Consider the following 17,484-nt stretch of genomic DNA (forward strand, 5'->3'; position numbering starts at 1 on the left):
GGCAGCCTAGCTCTTCCCTCTCATCCTATACTCATTTCCCCAGCCCCTGGTGCCAGGGAGCTAGGGTGTGTGTGTGGCTAATGCCCATTCCTAGGGTATCTCTAGAACAGGTTCTAGATTCCCTTCTGCCCCACCTGGGGCCATGACCTCGGTCCCCAGACCCACCCACAGCCCTCAGCAGAGACCAGCAGTACCACAGCTTTTCTCTCTCTCTTTATTGTGCCACAGTAAGGGTAACAGTGCTGGGAGCAGGGGGTGTTCAGCACATGCAGGCGGGACTGGGCTCGGGCCAGAGGCTTCTCCCGAGCGTCTGCATTGCTGCATGGTTAGTTCACGAGCACCAGCTGAGGAGCTGCCCAGGCCTGAAGGTGTTGGGGGCAGGGGGGTCAAGTACAGGTGTCCTCCCCCTTCCCTCTCACCCGTGGCCCTGAGCCCCGGCCCCTTGCACCCACTGCCTTGCTTGGACAGATCCCCACGTGAGGAGGCCCAGCCCAACCCAACCCAGCCCAGCATCCCCACCACCCCCTCCCCACCTTGCACTAGTGAGCAGCATTCACTGCCCCCTCAACCTCAGGTCCCTGAAGCCAGGCTCTTGCACACACTGGTGAGTCCCTCTCCTCTCTGCTTTGCTCCTGGGGGTCCTACCATGGGGGCTCTGCTTGTATTTTGCACTAAAATAAGGGGGGGGTAGGGATTGGGCTGGGGGCTGTGAATTGTGGGAAGCTGCTGTCTGTCTGCCTAAAGCTGCAGCCAAGCAGGGGGGCCCTGGCCAGTCCCCTCAGCCCCCACCCCCCAACACCTCCCTATCCCCAGCCCCCAGGACTCAGGCGGAGTTGTAGAGCTCATAGAGCTGTTCGTCGCCAGGGTTCAGGCAGTACTTGGGGTCGTAGACCTGACGTGGGAGCCCATACACGGTCATGCCCTGCTGGGATGCGCCCTTGTTACTGCCCATCTGCAGCGACACATGCAGGGTGTCACAGTGCTCCATGCCCAGTGCTGGCTCAAAGATCTGCCGCTTGGTGCCTGGTGCTGTCATGCCGGACTGCGGGGGGAAGAAGTGGTTAATGGTGCCCCACAGGCTGTCCCCACCCCCACTCTGTTGCTGTAGGGTCTGGGGTTTCCCTTTGCCAGCAGCTGGGACCCTGGCAGGGAGGAGTTGCCTGATGTTACACTGGGGTGAGGCAGGAATGGGCCTGGACTAGGGGGGTGGGGGCGGAGGGCACCAGGTTAGGTCTGAACCCATGTATGCTTGGCCTGGGGGGCAGGGAGGGCAAGACATGGGGGAGTTCAAGGCTATCCTGGAGTGGGTTCAGGGGGTGTAGAGTGGTTCCTGGGCTGAGGCAGACTGGGCTGAGCTTGCCTGGGATAGGGGCTGGACTCTGTGCACCCCCCCCCGGTCCATGGCACTGAGGGGGCACTCACTCTTGACCCCAGGCCAGGCTGGAAGGCAGAGGGGGTGGGGATTTTCCCCAGCACATCCTGTTCCATCTGCCCCGAGTTGGGTGGATCCAAGAACCAGGGACCTGAGGCTTTACTGGGGGTGGAGCTGGGGCTGGCACCCTGACTGGGGTGAGGGAGGGGGTTCTCACTTGGCTGGCACCCTTGTTGGTGCCCATCTGGAGGCTGATGGTGGCCTGGTCAAGCGGCTGCTCGTTGCCCAGCTTAGGGTCGTAGAGGTGCCGGCGGGTGCCGTAGGCCGTCATGCCCTGCTGGCTTGCAAACTTGTTGGTGCCCATCTGCAGGGGGGCAGAGGGGGCTCATCCCAAGCCGTGGGGGTATCCAGGATCCCCCTCCCATAAACCAGCATCCAGCCCCCTCACCTGCAGCCCAATGATGTTGCGTCCTTCCCGGAGCTTCTCAGGCTCGAACCGGCGCTGCTGTTTCTCTGCATACTTGACCCCCACATTTACCTGGTTCCCTTTAGTCTTCGCCTGCAGAATGGGGAGACCCCAGGGGAGAAGGGCAAGGGGGAAGAGTAAAAGCTGCCCCAGCCACTGCAAAGCTGGGGTTCCTACAACTGGCATCACATCCTGTTCTAGGGCAAATACCTCCAACCCTGAGTGTTGTGGCTGGGACTGGTGTGTGGGGGCAGTTCCCACTCACCCAGGGCTGGCATGGACACCCATAGCATTTGTCCAAGGGCAGCTCTTCCAAGCACAGTAAGTCTCCTGTCTATGCACGCTGGGCACTTGGGTGGGTTGGGGGTCTTGTCTGGCTGGGGAGGTTGTGAGGGTCTCACGTGCTTGGGGGGGCCTCATCTGACTGGGCAGGGGTATCAGGAGGGTCTCACCTGGCTGGGGTTAGGTGTACTGGGGGCAGGGGCAGGGGCTGGGGAGGTTGGGGGGGGTCTAACCTGGTGGATCGGAGGAAGGGGGGGATCTTACCTGACTGGCCAGGGCAAGCAGGGTGCTCTGCACCTGGGTGTGGTTGGCATTCTCGAATAGGTCGTTGGCCTCAAAGATGTCGTGGGCCTTGACGCCGTAGCGTGAGATGGCAGTGATGAAGTTCCCAATGTTCTCCAGCTGCCACGGGACACAGAATCACTGCCAGTCACCACCCCCTGTCCCTCCCCCCCATGGCATTTCCCACTTACCTTGTGCCAGTTCTGTGTGGACTCATTCACTTTGCGTACGGAGCCCGGTTGCAGCTTGTTGATGAGTCTGTGGACAGGTGGAGGCTGAAATGTGACTGCTTTTGAGGAGGGCACAGGCAGCCACCATAGCACAGCCGGGAATGGTGCCTCCCAGTGGTGCCCCCCCCCCCCCCAAGCAACCCCCCACCCGGCTCTCACTCGCACAGGATGACACCGTCCTTCAGCCCCTCCATGAAGTTGTCTCCAATGCGCCGGCCTGTCATTGCCTCAATCCAGGCCCGTAGCTCCTGCTCCCGCAAGGGGTCATACTTCTGGGCCAGCTGGTGGGAGGGACAGGGGTCAGAGGTCAGCCTGGCCCCTCATTACACTGAGAGTGAACCCCTTTGCCCCTTGCCAGCCCCCCACCCCGCACTCCTGGGCTGTTGTGCCTGTGGGGGGGCGCTAGACTCCACATGCCCCCCATAGGATTCTCCACTCTCCCCGAAAAGTGACAGCCCAGGGCTGACTGGTTTATGAGCCCACAGTGCCTATGGGGTGTCAGGGGGTGAGGCTCCCATGCCTGGCGCCAGGACAATCCTTGGCATGGCTGAGATGTAGCCAGCTCTAGGCTAGGACAAGTTCTGAGGTGTTCGAGGGGTGGGGGTGTCTAAGATGGCCCTGGACATCTGGGTTCCCATTCCCTCCTGCCCTGTAGGGGTCAGGCCTCCACTGCACCTGTTCCCAGCTGCCTGCCTGCCCAGGCATGAAACTGGACCCGGTCCACTGTCTGTAGGGTTTAGGAGAACACTTCCTCACTAACAAGCTGCTGGCACTGGCCAAGGCTGAGGGCCCTGGGGCCTTGCCTGATCCCAGCTGAGACCGGTGCTGCTTATGTCACCTTCCACCCTGAGAGGAGCATTGCTGGGTGGGGGGTGCAGCTCAAGGATGCCTTAGTTCTCACTCCCCCCTCCCTGCCTCGGCTACAGCCCTGGCATCCTGCAGACACTCCTGGGTGTTCCTACTGCTCCGTGCCTGAAGCCCCCTGGGTCTGGCACCAGGTGGGGAAACTGAGGCACAAAAGTGGAGCTGGGTAGGCCAGCCTCGCCCCTTTCCTCTCCCCCTCCCGGTGCTTGGTGCCAGGGCTGCCTGCCAAGGCAAGCAGCAGGCGCTGTGTGGGAGGAATTCACCAAACTAGGGAGAAAAATGGGGCTGGAGCCTTGGCCCTAGGTGCGAGGGGCGGGGGAGGGAGACGTAGGAGCTAGAGGTGGGGGAGGGGGTGATAGACCCTGCTGTTTGGCACCCCCCCACCTCTGGCTCTGCTCCCCCGCGAAGCCTCTCCACCCCAGGCAGCCCCACCATGGCCATATGATTGCCTGTCTTACCCCCCTCCAAACTGGGTGTGTCCCCCAGCAGTGCTGGGGAATGGGTGAACCTTTGCTGGGGGTGATGGGGGGGTTCTCTCCCTGCTCTGGGAGGGGGGCTCTCATGGGGACTCCGGATGCCTGGGTTCCATCCCAGTGCACAGTGCTGCTTCCTTGAGGGGCGGGTGGGAAGCGAATTGATATCCTTGGGCCTTGGCTTCCCCGGTTACATCCATGGGGCCTTGGCACAGTGAAGGCCTGGGCTGCCACTTCCCCAGAGCACATACAGATCCCAAACATCCAGGCTTCCTACATCCTGCTCTAACCCTTGCACTCCACACCCCACCCAGAGCTGGGAGAGAACCCAGATGTCCAGGCTCCCAGCCCCACCTGCTCTCACCTGCCAGGCCCCCACTCCCCTCCCAGAGCTGGGAAGAACCAGGTGTCGAGCTTCCAGGGACACCCCTCTGCTTTAACACCTCAATCCCCACCTCCTCCCAGAATCAAGATCCCAGGCATCCAGGCTTTCAGCCCCCACTGCTCTCAACCCCCCCCACAGAGGACAAATACCTGCCTACATCTGGCTAGGGGAAGATTAGGGAGAGTCACTGTGCCCCCACTAGGGGGTCCCTCAGTCTCCTGCGGGGGGTCAGAGCAGGGCCTTGGCCAGCTGGCAGGGGCGCTGGGGGCGGGGGCGTCCTGCGCCAGGGTCTGAATGTGGCTCCAAGCCTTATATAGTGTCTCCCTGCGCCACAGAGATTCCCCAAAGCCGGCCTTATATGGGCAGCAGCTCCAGCAGGAATCTGGATGGGGGGGCATTGGGGGGACTGGGGGGGACTAGGGGAGGGGGAGCCAGGCAGCCAGAACTGCGGGGAGCAGGGGTCAGGAGGGGTGAGGGGGTCACTGGCAAGGCACTGGGCATGGCTGGTGTGGGGGCTGCAAGTGTACTTGTGTGTGCACACGTGTGTGTTTAACCCTTACTGGGCCCAGCACATGGGCAGGATGGTAGCATCCTACCAGGGGTGAGGATGGGCTGGGGGGCACTGAGGGCCCATTGTGGGGGGGAGGCTCAGTCCATCTGTCTGTCAGCACTTGGTCAGCTCCAGCCAGTCCTCACTATCCCACTCCCACCACTCCACTGCTGGCTGCACCCACCCCAGAAGTGGCTGCATTCTGGCCGGGGGTGTGGGAGGCGAGAGTGGATGGATAACACAGGCCCTGAACTCTGACCTCTGACTTCTGATTTGCCCCACATTATCATCAATGGGGACACTGAGGCAAGGGGCAGGGAAGGGCCAGAGTCACCACTGAGACAGACCTTGGCATCCTGACCTGCCATTTCCCCAGACTCAGCTGCCGCAAGGCCCTGCCCCCCCTGGGGTAAATGGGGTGAGATGCCTCCCCTGTGGGTTAGTCTCATACAGGGAGAGGGCATGAATCCTCCCAAGGGTGCCAAGCTTCCCCCAAGCCCCTGAACCAGGGGACACCAGGGTGGTCTGCCCCATATCCATCCTGGGGGTGCCCCAAGCTGTACTGTGGGGCTTTAAGAATGAACAGGCCCAATCCTCAGGCCCTGGGGCCAGTCTGAGCTGGGACCTGCTGCCACCCCAGCCCCCGCACCACTGCCCCATGTACCCCAGTATTATCTCCCCGCCCCCATGTGCCCCCCCAGGGCCCTGCTGGGGGAGGCAGCACCCCAGGCCAGCCCTGGGGCCCTACCTTGCTCTTGACTTCAGCGGAGAGCCCATAGGCTGGGCCACGGACGAAGTGGGCGCTGGACATGGTGCTGTCTGGACCTGCTCTGCCCAGCTGCTGCTCGTCTGCTGCCCCAGCCCTTAAGACCCCGGCTGGGCCCGGCCACCCCCACCCAACCCCCCCTCCTCTCCCCGCAAGCTGGGGGCGGGGCTCCCCCCAGCTGATCTCAGCCCCCTGGTATTAGCAGGATGGTGTCACTTTTTCCAAGGTGGGGGGGCAGGCTTGGGCGGGCAGAGGGGGGCAAGGTGCTCCCCTGCCCCCCAGCCCCACTCCTGCTCCTGCCATCCCTGCTCTCTCCCCTGCTATCTGTCCCTCTCCCTTGCTTTCCCTTCTCCTCCCTCCCATGCTCCATTCTTGCTCCTCCTCTCTTCTCTTCCTCCCTCCCCACTTGCTCAACTCCTGTCTTCCCCAGCCCCTGGGGGCTACTCTGGGGGCCTCTCTTTTCCACCTCCCCATACTTATCAGGCAGCCACCTGGGCTGTAGGACACCTGGGTTCTCCCACCCACTCACCATGCCCTCACTCAGGATGCGGTGGGGGGGCAGTCACTGCCCGCTGCCTCAGTTTCCCTATGGAGTAGGGTCCTTGTGGAGAGGCAAGGGGGGTTAGGAGCAAGGCCCTCCCCCCTCAGCTGACGTAAGCCCATGCCCCTTCACTGTATTGGACTGTGCTGAGTCAGCCCCGATGGGAAGAGTGGGGTGCGCTCGTGTTCCCCACTCCCCCAAGAAGAGTCCAGGAGAGGATGGGGCCAGGACAGGAGTGAGCCAGGGCTGGGGATTAATGGGGGGACATGCTGCATGAAGGGGCTGGAGACCCAGCAAACTTGTCTCATGCTATGTTGGGGGGGAGCTGTCCAGCAGCCCCCCCCCCTTTGCATCTCAGCTCTCCCCACTCTACAGTAGCAGCGCCTGGGGCTGGGGCTGGGGCTGGGAGAAGACCCCCAGACCAGAACCCAGGAGTCCTGAACCCGAGGCCCTCCGGCTTGATCGCAGGCCTCCCCATTTCCCCCCACCAGCTGATGAGAAAAGCCAAGCATCCCGGCTCCCAAGACCCCCTGCTCTAGTCCCATGTATTCCACCCCCACTCCCAGAGGTAGTTGGAACCCAGGTGTTGGGGCTCCTAGCCCCCCCCCCATCTGGAGCTGTGGAGAGGCCCCAGGCCCCCTCCCCACAACTGTAACCACTAGACCCTCCACCCTGGAGAGCCCAGGCGTCCTAGCCAAGCTCCGCCCCCAGCCTTGGCCTCTCTTGCCTTATAAGTCCGGCTTCCTCGTGGCCCTGGCACGCCATAAATCTGGGGGTGGAGGGGGGCGGGGATGGAGCCCGCGGGCCGGGCCGGGCCAACCCGGGGGGCTTCGCAGTGCCAGGTCCATACAGCCCGGTATGGCCCACTCGCGGCTTGCTCACGCCACGTCCCTCCTCGACCAAGCCACGCCCATCGCATAACAAGCCACGCCCCCAGTTCCCTCCCCGGCCGCCAGGGGGCGTGCACGGCTCATTAGCATCTAGTGATTTATTCATGAGGGGGGAAACACACCTAGAGTGAGATCACAGCCCAGCCTCTCCCTTCCTCCCTGATGACGCGACGGTGACGTAGGGGGCTCCCTTCTCCGTGCAGCATGGCCATGTATAGCCCCCCTGGCCATCGGTGGTGACGTCATCGTCCGCGTATGCCAGGGACCCCCGGGGTCGGCCCCTCCCCACCCCCTGCACCCCCGTGGGGGGAAGTGAGATGGTCCACGCAGGATCGGGGCCCGGGGCGTGGGGTGCACAGCCCCCTGGAGGGGAAACTGAGGCAGGGAACGACCTGACCAATTCAAGACCCCAGCCAGGATCGATACTCTTCCCCCCCCCCGCGTCAGGATCGGGGCCCCGGAGCAGAGGAGGTCCCAGGGAAGGAACGAATGAAAGCCAGGACTGCTACCCTGTAGGTGGGGAAATTGAGGCACGCAGCCTGGCAGAGGGGCACGAGGATGGTGCAGTGACATGATGGGGGCAATGGTAGGTTCCCCCGGGCTACTTTTTCTGCACGGCCCCCAGCAGCTGGGAGGGACCGAGGGAGGACCACACGGGCCGAGATGCCCCTTGGGGGCAATTCCAATTTAGTTGCCCCCTGGGGAGGTAATTCCAGACCAGATGCCTGGGAGGGTAAATCCAGCCTAGAAGCCCCAGGGGGGAGCACTTCCAGCCCCGATACTCCTGGGGGGTAATTCCAATCCAGATTTCCCTGGGTGGGGGCAGTTTTAGCCAGATACCCCCCACTAGGGGTAATTCCAACTCAGGTGCCCCTAGGAGGCAATTCCAGTTTAGACGCCCCCAGGCTTCGCGGATGCTGGTGCGGGTCATTGCGGGGGCGAGGTGGGTGGCACGGGGGTCCCCGGTCAGAGCTGCTTGCGGGGCGCGCGGCAGGCGCGGTAGACGCCCCGCAGGATGCGGTACATCCAGACCAGGTTGAGGATCTCCAGGGCCAAGCTGGGCCCGATCCAGGCGGCCTGCACGGCCGGGCCCAGGCGGACGTACTCGGGCGTGCCGTGCCAGGCCAGCACGCGGGCGTAGTACGTGGGGATGACTGCAATGCGCACGGCGAAGAAGACCACGGCCATGGCCACCCCGTTGGCCCGCACCGGCCCCGAGCCCCGCGGCCACCCCGCCGCCTCCAGGAACCACCTGCCACAACGGGGGCGCTGTCACTTTAAGAAGACCCCCCCCCTCCGCGCCAGGGGATTGGCTGAGGAGAAAGGGGGCGGGGTTTAACTGTCTGAATTTGCTGAGAGCCTGCGCCTGGTGCTGGAGGGGGGTGGGGACCCCCCAGACTGGGGCGAGGTCCGCCCCGGGGCAGCAGAGGTGGGGAGGGGGCTGTAGGACGGGCCAGGCCAGATCCCCCCAAACTCACCGCAGGTTTACGAATGGGGTCGAAAGCTCGGAGAGGAGGCGGAAATTGGCGAAATAGGGTAACACCCCGCGGTTCTGGAGGGGAAGGACACCGTCAGCCCCTGCCCAGCCCCTCCAGGACCCGCTACCTCTCGCTCCCAACCCACAGCCCCCATCCTCCAGGCTGGAGGATGCACCTCATTCCCGACCCACAGCCCCCTGCCCCCTATCCCAGCCGATGCCCCTCACTCCCGACCGACACCCCTAGACCGGGCTGGAACGTGCCTCCACTCCGGCCAGCAGCCCCTTGCCCCAGGCGGCGACCCTCACTCCTGACCCGCAGCCCTTCCCTCCACACTGACCAGCACGTAGCCGTAGGCGTACAGCGCCGCCACGTGGTGACACACGAAGAGCGCGTCTCCCATCGTCCTCCAGTAGCGGCCGAGAAGCAGCAGGTCTAGGGGCCGGGGTGAGAGGGAGGAGTCATCCCCTGGGTCCAACCCTTGCAAACAGCCCCGGCTGCTCTGGGGTCCGGGGGGGGGGCGGGGGCTCAGACCTGCTCCAGAGGGGGGGGACCCCCAGCTTCAAGGGGGGGGCACGTACCATAGAGCAAGTAGCCACTGATGATGGCCACGTTCAGCTTCACTAGGCGGGGGTCGCCCCTGCGGGCACAGGATGGGGGGGTGAGCTCATGAAGGGCAGCTCGCAGGGACCCACAGCTTCCCCCGCAATGCCAGGCCCCTGCCCCCGCTCCTCTAGGTCGACTCCGGCCGCGGGAACAAGGAGTTCTTTCTTTCCCAGCACAAAACGGCTTTTCATGCCCGCGGTGCCATGTGACGACGCCCCCCCACCCCCACCCCGCCGTCCAGGCCTGGCACCTCCGCCCACGCCCCCCACCCTCTTGCCACGGCTGGCAGAGAGGGGCTGGGAAAGTTGCCCGACTCGCGGACTTGGCTGCGGTTACAGAGCGGTGGGGCTGCGGGTCGGGGGTGAGGGGCACTGGCGGGCGGGGGGTGTCTCACCATATAGGATCCGCGTTCACGGCCTCTTCGTACCAGAGGATGTAGAGGCAGAAGCTCCCGACCAGCAGCGCGTGGAGGGTGGACACGCACCTGGGGGCAGCGCGGGGCCGTCACGGACAGGTCAACCCCACATCCCTTGACGTTCGGGCTCGGGGAGCCCGGACACCTGGGCTCTCTACTGGCTCCGGGGTCCCGATCCTGGCCGGGGGAGGGGCGGTACCTGGAGTCCCACTCGATGCGGCGGGCGGGGGGCAGCGCGCAGTACGGGGGGCAGAGCGCCAGCGACAGCCGGGGGCTCACGGCCGAGAAGCAGAACTGGAAGCCCACGAAGCTGGCGGCCACCACGCAGTAGCCGAAACGCGTGGAGTCCTCCATGGCGGGGGGCCTGCGGGGGCCCGCGTCAGCGTCGACCTGCGGCGCCCCTCACTCCCGACCCTCAGCCCCGCGGGACCCCTCACACCCGACCTGCAGCACCCTCTTTAGACCTGTTGATGCCCCTCACTCCGGACCCGCAGCCGCCCCCCACCCCCGACGGTGCCTGGCTCTCGCCTTCCCGGGCAGTCGGAGCCGCGGTGTCCCCAGGGCAGCGGCACCGCCGCGGAGATGCCAGCCTTGCCCGGGCGGGGGGCGGGGACCTTCTGGGACCAGGGCCCAACTGGCGCCCAGCCTGGTGCTGCCCCCTCCCGCCCCCCGGACCTCAGCCCCCTCCTCGGCTTGGGGAAAGGACCCAGAAGCCCTCGGCCCTGAGGCCCCACCCCGCCCTCTACCCCTTTCTCCCAGCTCGGGGCGGAACTTGAGAGTCCGGGCTCCCAGATCCCCACATGCCCCCAGCCGACCAGAGGACGCAGAGGTCCGGCTCGCAGCCCTGCACTGCTGTCACCGGAACCCGGCGACCCTTGTCCGGCCACGTGTGCGGGGCTGAGCAAAGATAATCCCCCGGGAGCAAAGGCCACGGCTGCGGTGGTGGTGGTGGTGGGGCGTTTGGGAGCTCGGACGCCTGGGACCCACCCAGTGACGTGACTCGCCCTGGGCGGGCTATTGCCCCACACGGCGGCGGACAAGCTGGTGCCGGCCCAGGACCGCCGCGTCCCGCCTGCCCCGCATGACCCCGGTCCCGCGTGGATCGTGTGTATGTGTGGCTAGGGGACGGGGGGAGGCTGCTGCCACTGCTGCTTTATGCAAATCTATGCACATAAGACCTCACGGACATGCAAATACAGCGCGGCCCTGCAGTCCCGCGTGGGGAACCGGGAGCGGGCGCCGGACCAATCGCTGAGAGCAGCGCCTCATTGGCCTAATTAATATGCACCCACGGAACTGCCTATTGGCCGCGGCCTGGATTTGTCAGTGACAGGGAAAGCGGAGGGTGCTGATTGCATATGCAGATAAGGAGCCAAAAAGCCATTGTCACGAGCCGATATTCAAATAAGGCGCAGAATCCCCTATGAGCCGTGATTTGTTCCGGCACCTTATTTACATAGTGATCATATGCAAATGAAAGACCGCGGCTGTAGGGGCTTGTTGCATATTTAAATAAAGGGGTGGCGAAAAATGTGCGCGGGGGCTTTTTTGTTTAACAGCGGAATATTCTGAGGGACTGGACGGCCAATGGCGCGGGCGGACCGGCTGTTTAATATTAATTCTTATGCAAACGAGGCCCGAGGTCCAGTTCCAGTCCACGTCGCTCTCACCTGAGTCACGCGTGGGCCTTCCCGGGCGGGGCGAGGGGCTCTGGGGGGTGGGCGGGCATCAGCCGGGCAATCCGGGGGGCATCCCAGAGCCGGGGGCGTCACGCGTGGGGTGGGGGAGCGGCAGTGCGGGGCTCCTCCCATGTGGGCTCAGGCTTCCCACCCCACCACCGCTCCGTCCCCCGCACGGGGCACCCACCTGCCCGCTCCTGCGTCACACGAGTCCCGGCCACGCGTACAGCCCCTTGACTGCCACATAGAGACCCCCCCCCGCCAGCTGAGAGGGGGAGTGGGGGCGCTGCACCCAATCCCCGCGCAGGACACGCCCACCTCCTGGGATAGCCCCGCCCCCTCCCTGCGAGCCGGGGCAGGTTCCCGGGGTGCGGCGCCACCTGGATGGGGGGAGGGGCCGGACGCCTGGGTTCTCTCGCAGCTCCGCGGTGGGGGTGGGGAGCCCGGACGCCTGGGTTCTCTCGCAGCTATGGGACGGGAGTGGGGTCTACTGGTCACGGCGGCGCCGGTTGTCCCCAGGGCAGCGGCAGCGTCGTGGAGATGCCAGCCTTGCCCGGGTGGGGCGCGGGGGCCCTTTGGGACAAGGGCCCGGACGCCTGGGCTCCCGCCTGGATCTGGGAGGCGAGGGGCCCGCCCCGGACGCCTAGGTTCTGAGCTGCAGCTCAAACGCGCAGCCCCACGGACACCTCTGTTTTCCACCCACCCGTCCCGCGGGTGGCTGGGCGCTAGGCGGGGCCGCTCAGCCCCGGGCCGGGCGGGGCGCGGCGGCCTGTTCCCGGTAGCCCCGGGCAGGCTCCGACCGGCTGGACGGGGGCGGGGCGGGGCGGGGCGGGTCACGAGGAAACTGAGGCACTAGGCCGATAGACTCGCGTTAGGAGGAACCCAGGCGCCCGGTCGCCCCACCCCTTGCCGAGGAGGGGCGGGGCTTCTATGCAGGGCGGGGCCCGCTGGGGGCGGCGCGCTCTGATTGGCTTCGTCTTCCCGCATTCGCTCCGCCCCCTCTCCCTGTGACCCGGAATTGGTTGCCGGCGGGGGTGGGCAGCGGGGCAAGATGGTGGTCTAGGGTAGCGGGGTGAGGTTGGGTTTGACTGTCTTGGGGGTAATTGCGGGGGTGGGGCGCGGAGTTGGGGCGATTCAGCGAGGTAGGGGTCCTGCTCGGAGGTGGGGGCTCTTGGGACAGGGGTCTTGCCTGGAGTGTCCTGAGGCCGGGGGACATATTGGGGGCAGGGAGTGGGGGCGCTGGGGGAACAGGGAACCCTCAGCTCCAGGGGGTGGTTGCGGAAGGTTTGAAGGAGGGTTGGAGTGTGGACGCAGGGTGCACGTGCCTGCAATGTGTGTACATGTGCAAGCCATACCAGGGCATCCTGTGGGGTATAGCCAAGCCAGGGCCCTCCATGGCTAAACTAGGCACCATTCGGCTCTGTCCCAAGCTACTCTTGGACATCCAGCGTGAGTGACCCAGCTCCTGTACCTGTCGCGGGTCCCTAAGACCCTCCACCATGAACAGTGTGCGGCTGCTCACCACAGCCCGGGGCACACTGTGGAGGGCAGTGCTGGGGCGGGATTACACCTGGTTGCAGAGCCCTGGCTGTGTTCAGGTACTGGGGGCAGTGCAGGGAGCTGGGCTTGCGGCAGGGTGTGGTAGGGGCTTGGTGGGGTGGGCAGTGGAGGAGGCTGGGGTAGCATGTGGGGCTGCAGAGACCCAGCAGGCTTATGACATAAGGAAGTTGCCCTGTCCTGGGTTATCCAGCCCAGGACAAGGAGGGGGCATGTTGAGTTGCCAGGGGTGGTGGGGAGTGGAAGGGTTTGAGATGGGATGGAGGGTGAAGGGTAGGGGCTTGTGCGGCCCTTATGCCCTGTTGACTGTGCCCCGCAGGCTTTCTGGGCAGGGCCCCTGCGCAGCTGTAGCAGTGGCTCAAAGCTGACCCTGAGGCCTGGGGATGATGGAGATGGGGAGCAGACATCCCGGGAGCTGGTGGCCTTTGAGAACATATTTTGGCAGGCGGCCCAGGAGGGCCGCAGCAAGGCAACCTGGTGCCAGGTGGTGGAGGCCTTCCAGAAACGGGATGTGCGGCGCCGCGAGCATGTGGAGTTCATATACGCAGCACTGCGGCACATGGTGATTTTCGGTGTGGAGCGTGACCTTGACGCCTACAACTGCCTGCTGGATGTCTTCCCCAAAGGTGTCTTCGTGCCCCAGAACTACATCCAGCGCATGTTCCACCACTACCCACGCCAGCAGCTGTGCGGCATCCAGGTGCTTGAGCAGATGGAGACCTATGGTATGGCCAGCTGCTGGGGGTCTTGGAGGGCACGGGGACGCAGGGTTTAGAGGAAGTGGGGCTGAGGCCAGGACACAGGTTATATGCCAGTTGTAGGAAGGGACTGGGAGGCTGGGGGGTGTTAAAGCAAGGTGGGCTGAGAGCCCGGACACCTGGGTTCCATCCCAGTTGTATGCAGGGAGCAAGGCCTGGTGGGTTAGAGAAGGCAGGTGCTAGGGCTAGGACACCTGGATTCTGTCCCATTGGGTTAGAGCAGTGAGGGCTGGGAGTACAGATACCTGGGCCCAGTCTAGGAGATGGCAGGGAGCTGGTTAGCTTAGAGCAAAAGGGGTGGGGCAGTGCACTTGGGTTTCATTCCAGTTGTAGGAGGGGAGCAGGATCTGGTAGGTTAAAATGGGGGTGTTGGGAGCCTGGATGCCTGGGTTCTAGTCTTTCTTTGGGAGAGAGTGGGGAGCTAGGGCAAGGGCTGGCTGGGGGCCCAGACACCTGAGTTCTCCCCCAACAGTGCCAACAAGGCTGTTAGCACCCTTCATGGTTCAGCCTGCAGACCAAGAGCATCAGTGTTGGAGGAGGAGGAGCTAGAGCAACGGGCGCTGGGAGCCCAGACACCTGGATTCTGTCTCCAATTTGGGAGTGGAGTGGGGTTTGGTGGGCCAGAGCAAGAAAAACTGGGAGTCTCGACGCCTGGGTTTCATCCCAGCACTGGTTCAGGGTGTGAGTGAGGCACATTGCTTGGCTGGTCTGTGCCTCAGCTTCCCCCATTGCAGCAGCACCCCAGTGCCAGGGAGCCCTGCCTCAGTGCCAGCCCTTTCCTGCCTGCAGGCATCATGCCTGACCAGAAGACCAGATTCCTGCTGCTGCAGATCTTCGGGGAGCAGAGTCACCCTGCATACAAGTACCAGCGCATCATGTACTGGTTCCCAAAGTTCAAGCACATTAACCCCTACCCGCTGCCCAATCCCCTGCCTCACGACCCCATTGACCTAGCACGGCATAGCCTAACCAGGATCGCTGCTGATGCCAGTGCCCGTGTCACCATCTACCAGGTGAGCCCATCCCTGGCCTCCCTACCTTTTTCAGAACCCTCCTGACTCCAGGCTATGCACCCTGTGGTCCCTGGTGGTGGGGGAGGGGGGTGCCAGGCTTCTTAGTCCTGCTGGGTGAGGCAGGGGGCAGTCTATGGCAGGAGGGAATGGATTCTGCCCACAGGAGACAAGAGAAGGAGCAATGGGCTTGCACTATAGCAGGGAAGTCAAGGCTGGAAACAAGGCAGAACTTCCCTCTTTGAAGGGGGATTTGGTGCTGGGACAGGCACCAGGGATGGTCTGGGGGAGGGGGGGGGTCCTCTAACTGTCCCAGAGCTGGGCTATTTGGGATGGGATGCAGGGGCTGGGCTGGGAGTGACCTCTGAGTGCCTGGCACTGCTCGGTGGGTCTCATAGTGCTCATGTCCCTGCAGATGCCCCTGCCAGAGCAGGAGGAAGCAGGGATGGATCCCGCACAGCCCTACATTGTAGGTAGGGATTCCTGCAATTGGGTGCATTGTTGGCGGGGGGCGGGGAGTGGGAGTGGGGCAGTTACGTTGGACCAGGGGGTAGGTGCTGACAGGAGGGCCCACCTACAGCCATGGGCTGGTGAGAGGCTGCAATGGGCCATGGTCTTCCCCCTCCCCTGATATGGTCTCTTCCCCCACCCATAATGTAGCACAGCAGTTCCTAATCTGTAGTATGTGTACCACCAGCGGTATGCAGATAACCTGTCTGCGGTATATGTTAACAGATTTATTATAATTACTTCATATAACAAAAATTTGCTGGTGGTACTTAAGGCTGTGTTGCTTTAAATTGGTGGTGTCCAATCTGTCAGTGTTTGGGAACTACTGATAGCAAATCTCAGCAGCTGCACCAAGGAGTAGGGCTGCTAATCTCATCCTGTGTCCCCACCTTCCAGGCATCCAGAGTCCTGACCAGCAGGAGCTCCTGGCCCGCCACAACCCTGCCCAGCCTGTCTTAGTGGAGGGCCCCTTCCGACTGTGGCTCAAGACAACATGTGTCTACTACTACATCCTGCGTGCTGAGCTTCTGCCCCCGGAACAGCAGGTATGGCTTTGCAGGGGAGGGGGAGACAGCAGCTGGGGAGGGGGAGACAGCAGCTGGGCAGGGGGCACTTCCAGGACTGGAAGGTACAGATGCGGTGGAAGCCTTTCAAGGGTGGTGGCACCACATCGCCAGCCTGCAGCAAGCTTGTCAAGTCTCAGCTTGTTTCCTAGCAGGCGGTAAACTGTGGGGGCCTACTGTGGGGGGTATGTTTCATAGTTTCTAGGGTCGGAAGGGACCTGAGTAGATCATCTAGTCCGACACCCTGCCATGGCAGGAAAGAGTACTGGGGTCAAATGACCCCAGTGAGGTGTTCATCTAACCTCCTCTTAAAGACCCCCAGGGTAGGAGCCAGCACCACTTCTCTTGGAAGTTGGTTCCAGATCCTAGCCGCCCTGACCGTGAAGTAGCGCCTCCTGATATCCAGCCTAAATCTCCCCTCCGCCAGCTTGTGACCGTTATTCCTGGTTTGGGCTGCAGGTCCTAGTTGTGGGGCAGGGGTAGGTGATCCCAAGGTAGCAGCTGCCCCATCTTCCCCCTCCTTCTGCTTCTTCCCCCAAGGAAGTGATAGATCTGGAGCGGAGCTTCTACTACCCACTACAGCTGGACCAGGACCTGGACTTGGACCGGGGCATCTGGGACAAGGAGACTTTTGACGTGGAAAAAGGTGGGGGGGAAGAGGGGTGGGAACCTTCTCTGTGGCTCTTGGGGCCCCTGTGCGCTTCCTGCCTCTTCACTCCCCCACTGCTTTGGGCAGTGATGAGGCCAGCCTGTGGGGAAGGGTCCTTATACTCTGGGTCTTCCCTGGGAGAGAAGGGGCCCTAAGATCAAATTCCCGTCAGCCCAATTTATGGTCTGAAATTGGAAACAGCAGCAGGACTTCCAGCAGTCATCTGCTTGCCTGGGTGATCTATTGTAGCTGCAGCACACTCCCTAGTACTGGCCTCGTTTCAGGCTTGGCTAATCCCAGGATGCATGGACTTGGTTGGAGGAGGGGCACAGAGATGCTGATGGCTTTGCACAGAGCAGATTGTAGCTCCTGCCCCCTGCTGGGGCTGATTCCTTTGTACAAGACCCAAGCCTGGAATACCAGAACTTGTAGCTCCCTTATACTGCCTCCCTGCGGTCTTGCATGACTCCAAGCTGATGCTGTTTTTCCCCCCACAGTGGAGGAGGGGCCCTTATTTGCCATGTGTATGGTGGGTGCAGGAGACCAGGTCACCTTGGCAAAGTGGATTGTGGGCCTGCAGGAAACCAACCCCATTCTGAGCCAGACTTCCGTCATCTTCCACCTCAGCCCAGGGCCCCAGGAGCTCCAGCTGCCACCCAGTGCAGCCAAGAGCAGGGAGGAAGAAGAGGAGGAGGAAGAGGCACAGGCACAATGGAGGACCAGGGAAGCTTAAAACCCTCATCAGCCTCACAGACTGAGTGGCTCAGAGCTGTTGTAGGGGATGGTTAGAAGCTGGGGTCAGCTTGCTCCAGCCACCCTGGAGGGGGTGGGGGGTGAGAGGAGCAGTTGGTTACATTGCTCTATGCTGCTTTTCTGTGGAAACAGGGCTTTTAATAATCTCCATGCTGCCTTGGGTTTAGGCACTTGCTGTGATGGCAGAAATGCTAGATGGGGCCTGTGCCTGCCTGGGAGGGCAAGGGCCTGACAGAGATGCTTGGAGTGTTGGGGGACACCCCTGGCCTGTGGCAGTGTGGGTCTGGTGTTGCCCCTAAGGCTCCTCCAATAAAGCAGTGTGCTCCTTCCTCAGTTTGCCTGCATTTGCCCTTTGTCTGGGGTGTAAGTGGAGCTTTGCAATGGGGGGCGCTCCCTGGACCCTGT

The 17,484-nt window shown here is 63.1% G+C and overlaps 3 protein-coding genes across 10 annotated transcripts; 1 reads left to right on the forward strand and 2 right to left on the reverse strand.

Annotated features, from left to right (window-relative positions):
• Positions 1-200: 200 nt before the first annotated feature.
• CNN1 (calponin 1) lies at positions 201-11,581 on the reverse strand. 3 transcript variants are annotated; one of them, XM_090060226.1, is made up of 7 exons: positions 11,467-11,581; positions 2,792-2,913; positions 2,594-2,660; positions 2,385-2,522; positions 1,821-1,931; positions 1,590-1,736; positions 201-1,042 (listed from the first exon to the last, which is right to left on the reverse strand). In XM_090060226.1, exons 2-7 carry the CDS (start codon positions 2,854-2,856, stop codon positions 824-826), a joined length of 747 nt encoding a protein of 248 aa, XP_089916352.1. In that variant the 5' UTR covers positions 2,857-2,913; positions 11,467-11,581; the 3' UTR covers positions 201-823. The 3 variants fall into 3 exon arrangements, with proteins under 3 accessions (XP_089916352.1, XP_089916349.1, XP_089916350.1); XM_090060223.1 differs by lacking the exon at positions 11,467-11,581 and adding an exon at positions 6,939-7,265; XM_090060224.1 differs by lacking the exon at positions 11,467-11,581 and adding an exon at positions 5,653-5,804.
• LOC149858755 (TLC domain-containing protein 4-like) lies at positions 7,185-11,555 on the reverse strand. Of its 3 annotated transcripts, none has more exons than XM_090060227.1 (7): positions 11,467-11,555; positions 9,800-9,964; positions 9,580-9,669; positions 9,161-9,219; positions 8,920-9,014; positions 8,580-8,653; positions 7,185-8,353 (listed from the first exon to the last, which is right to left on the reverse strand). In XM_090060227.1, exons 1-7 carry the CDS (start codon positions 11,523-11,525, stop codon positions 8,068-8,070), a joined length of 828 nt encoding a protein of 275 aa, XP_089916353.1. In that variant the 5' UTR covers positions 11,526-11,555; the 3' UTR covers positions 7,185-8,067. The 3 variants fall into 3 exon arrangements, with proteins under 3 accessions (XP_089916353.1, XP_089916354.1, XP_089916355.1); XM_090060228.1 differs by lacking the exon at positions 11,467-11,555 and adding an exon at positions 11,271-11,377; XM_090060229.1 differs by lacking the exon at positions 11,467-11,555 and adding an exon at positions 10,416-10,449.
• Positions 11,582-12,275: 694 nt separating the features above from the next.
• Positions 12,276-17,412, forward strand: ECSIT (ECSIT signaling integrator). 4 transcript variants are annotated; one of them, XM_090059469.1, is made up of 8 exons: positions 12,276-12,351; positions 12,710-12,877; positions 13,156-13,561; positions 14,384-14,607; positions 15,020-15,077; positions 15,511-15,659; positions 16,218-16,323; positions 16,824-17,412. In XM_090059469.1, exons 2-8 carry the CDS (start codon positions 12,779-12,781, stop codon positions 17,057-17,059), a joined length of 1,278 nt encoding a protein of 425 aa, XP_089915595.1. In that variant the 5' UTR covers positions 12,276-12,351; positions 12,710-12,778; the 3' UTR covers positions 17,060-17,412. The 4 variants fall into 4 exon arrangements, with proteins under 4 accessions (XP_089915595.1, XP_089915597.1, XP_089915598.1 ...); XM_090059471.1 differs by lacking the exon at positions 12,276-12,351 and having other exon boundaries at positions 12,518-12,877; positions 13,463-13,561; positions 14,329-14,607; XM_090059472.1 differs by lacking the exon at positions 12,276-12,351 and having other exon boundaries at positions 12,518-12,877; positions 13,463-13,561; positions 14,332-14,607.
• The last annotated feature ends 72 nt before the right edge of the window (positions 17,413-17,484 follow it).

The sequence above is a fragment of the Crocodylus siamensis genome, chromosome 8, assembly GCF_052110815.1.
Source record: "Crocodylus siamensis isolate JL-2025a chromosome 8, ASM5211081v1, whole genome shotgun sequence".
Taxonomy (NCBI): domain Eukaryota; kingdom Metazoa; phylum Chordata; order Crocodylia; family Crocodylidae; genus Crocodylus; species Crocodylus siamensis.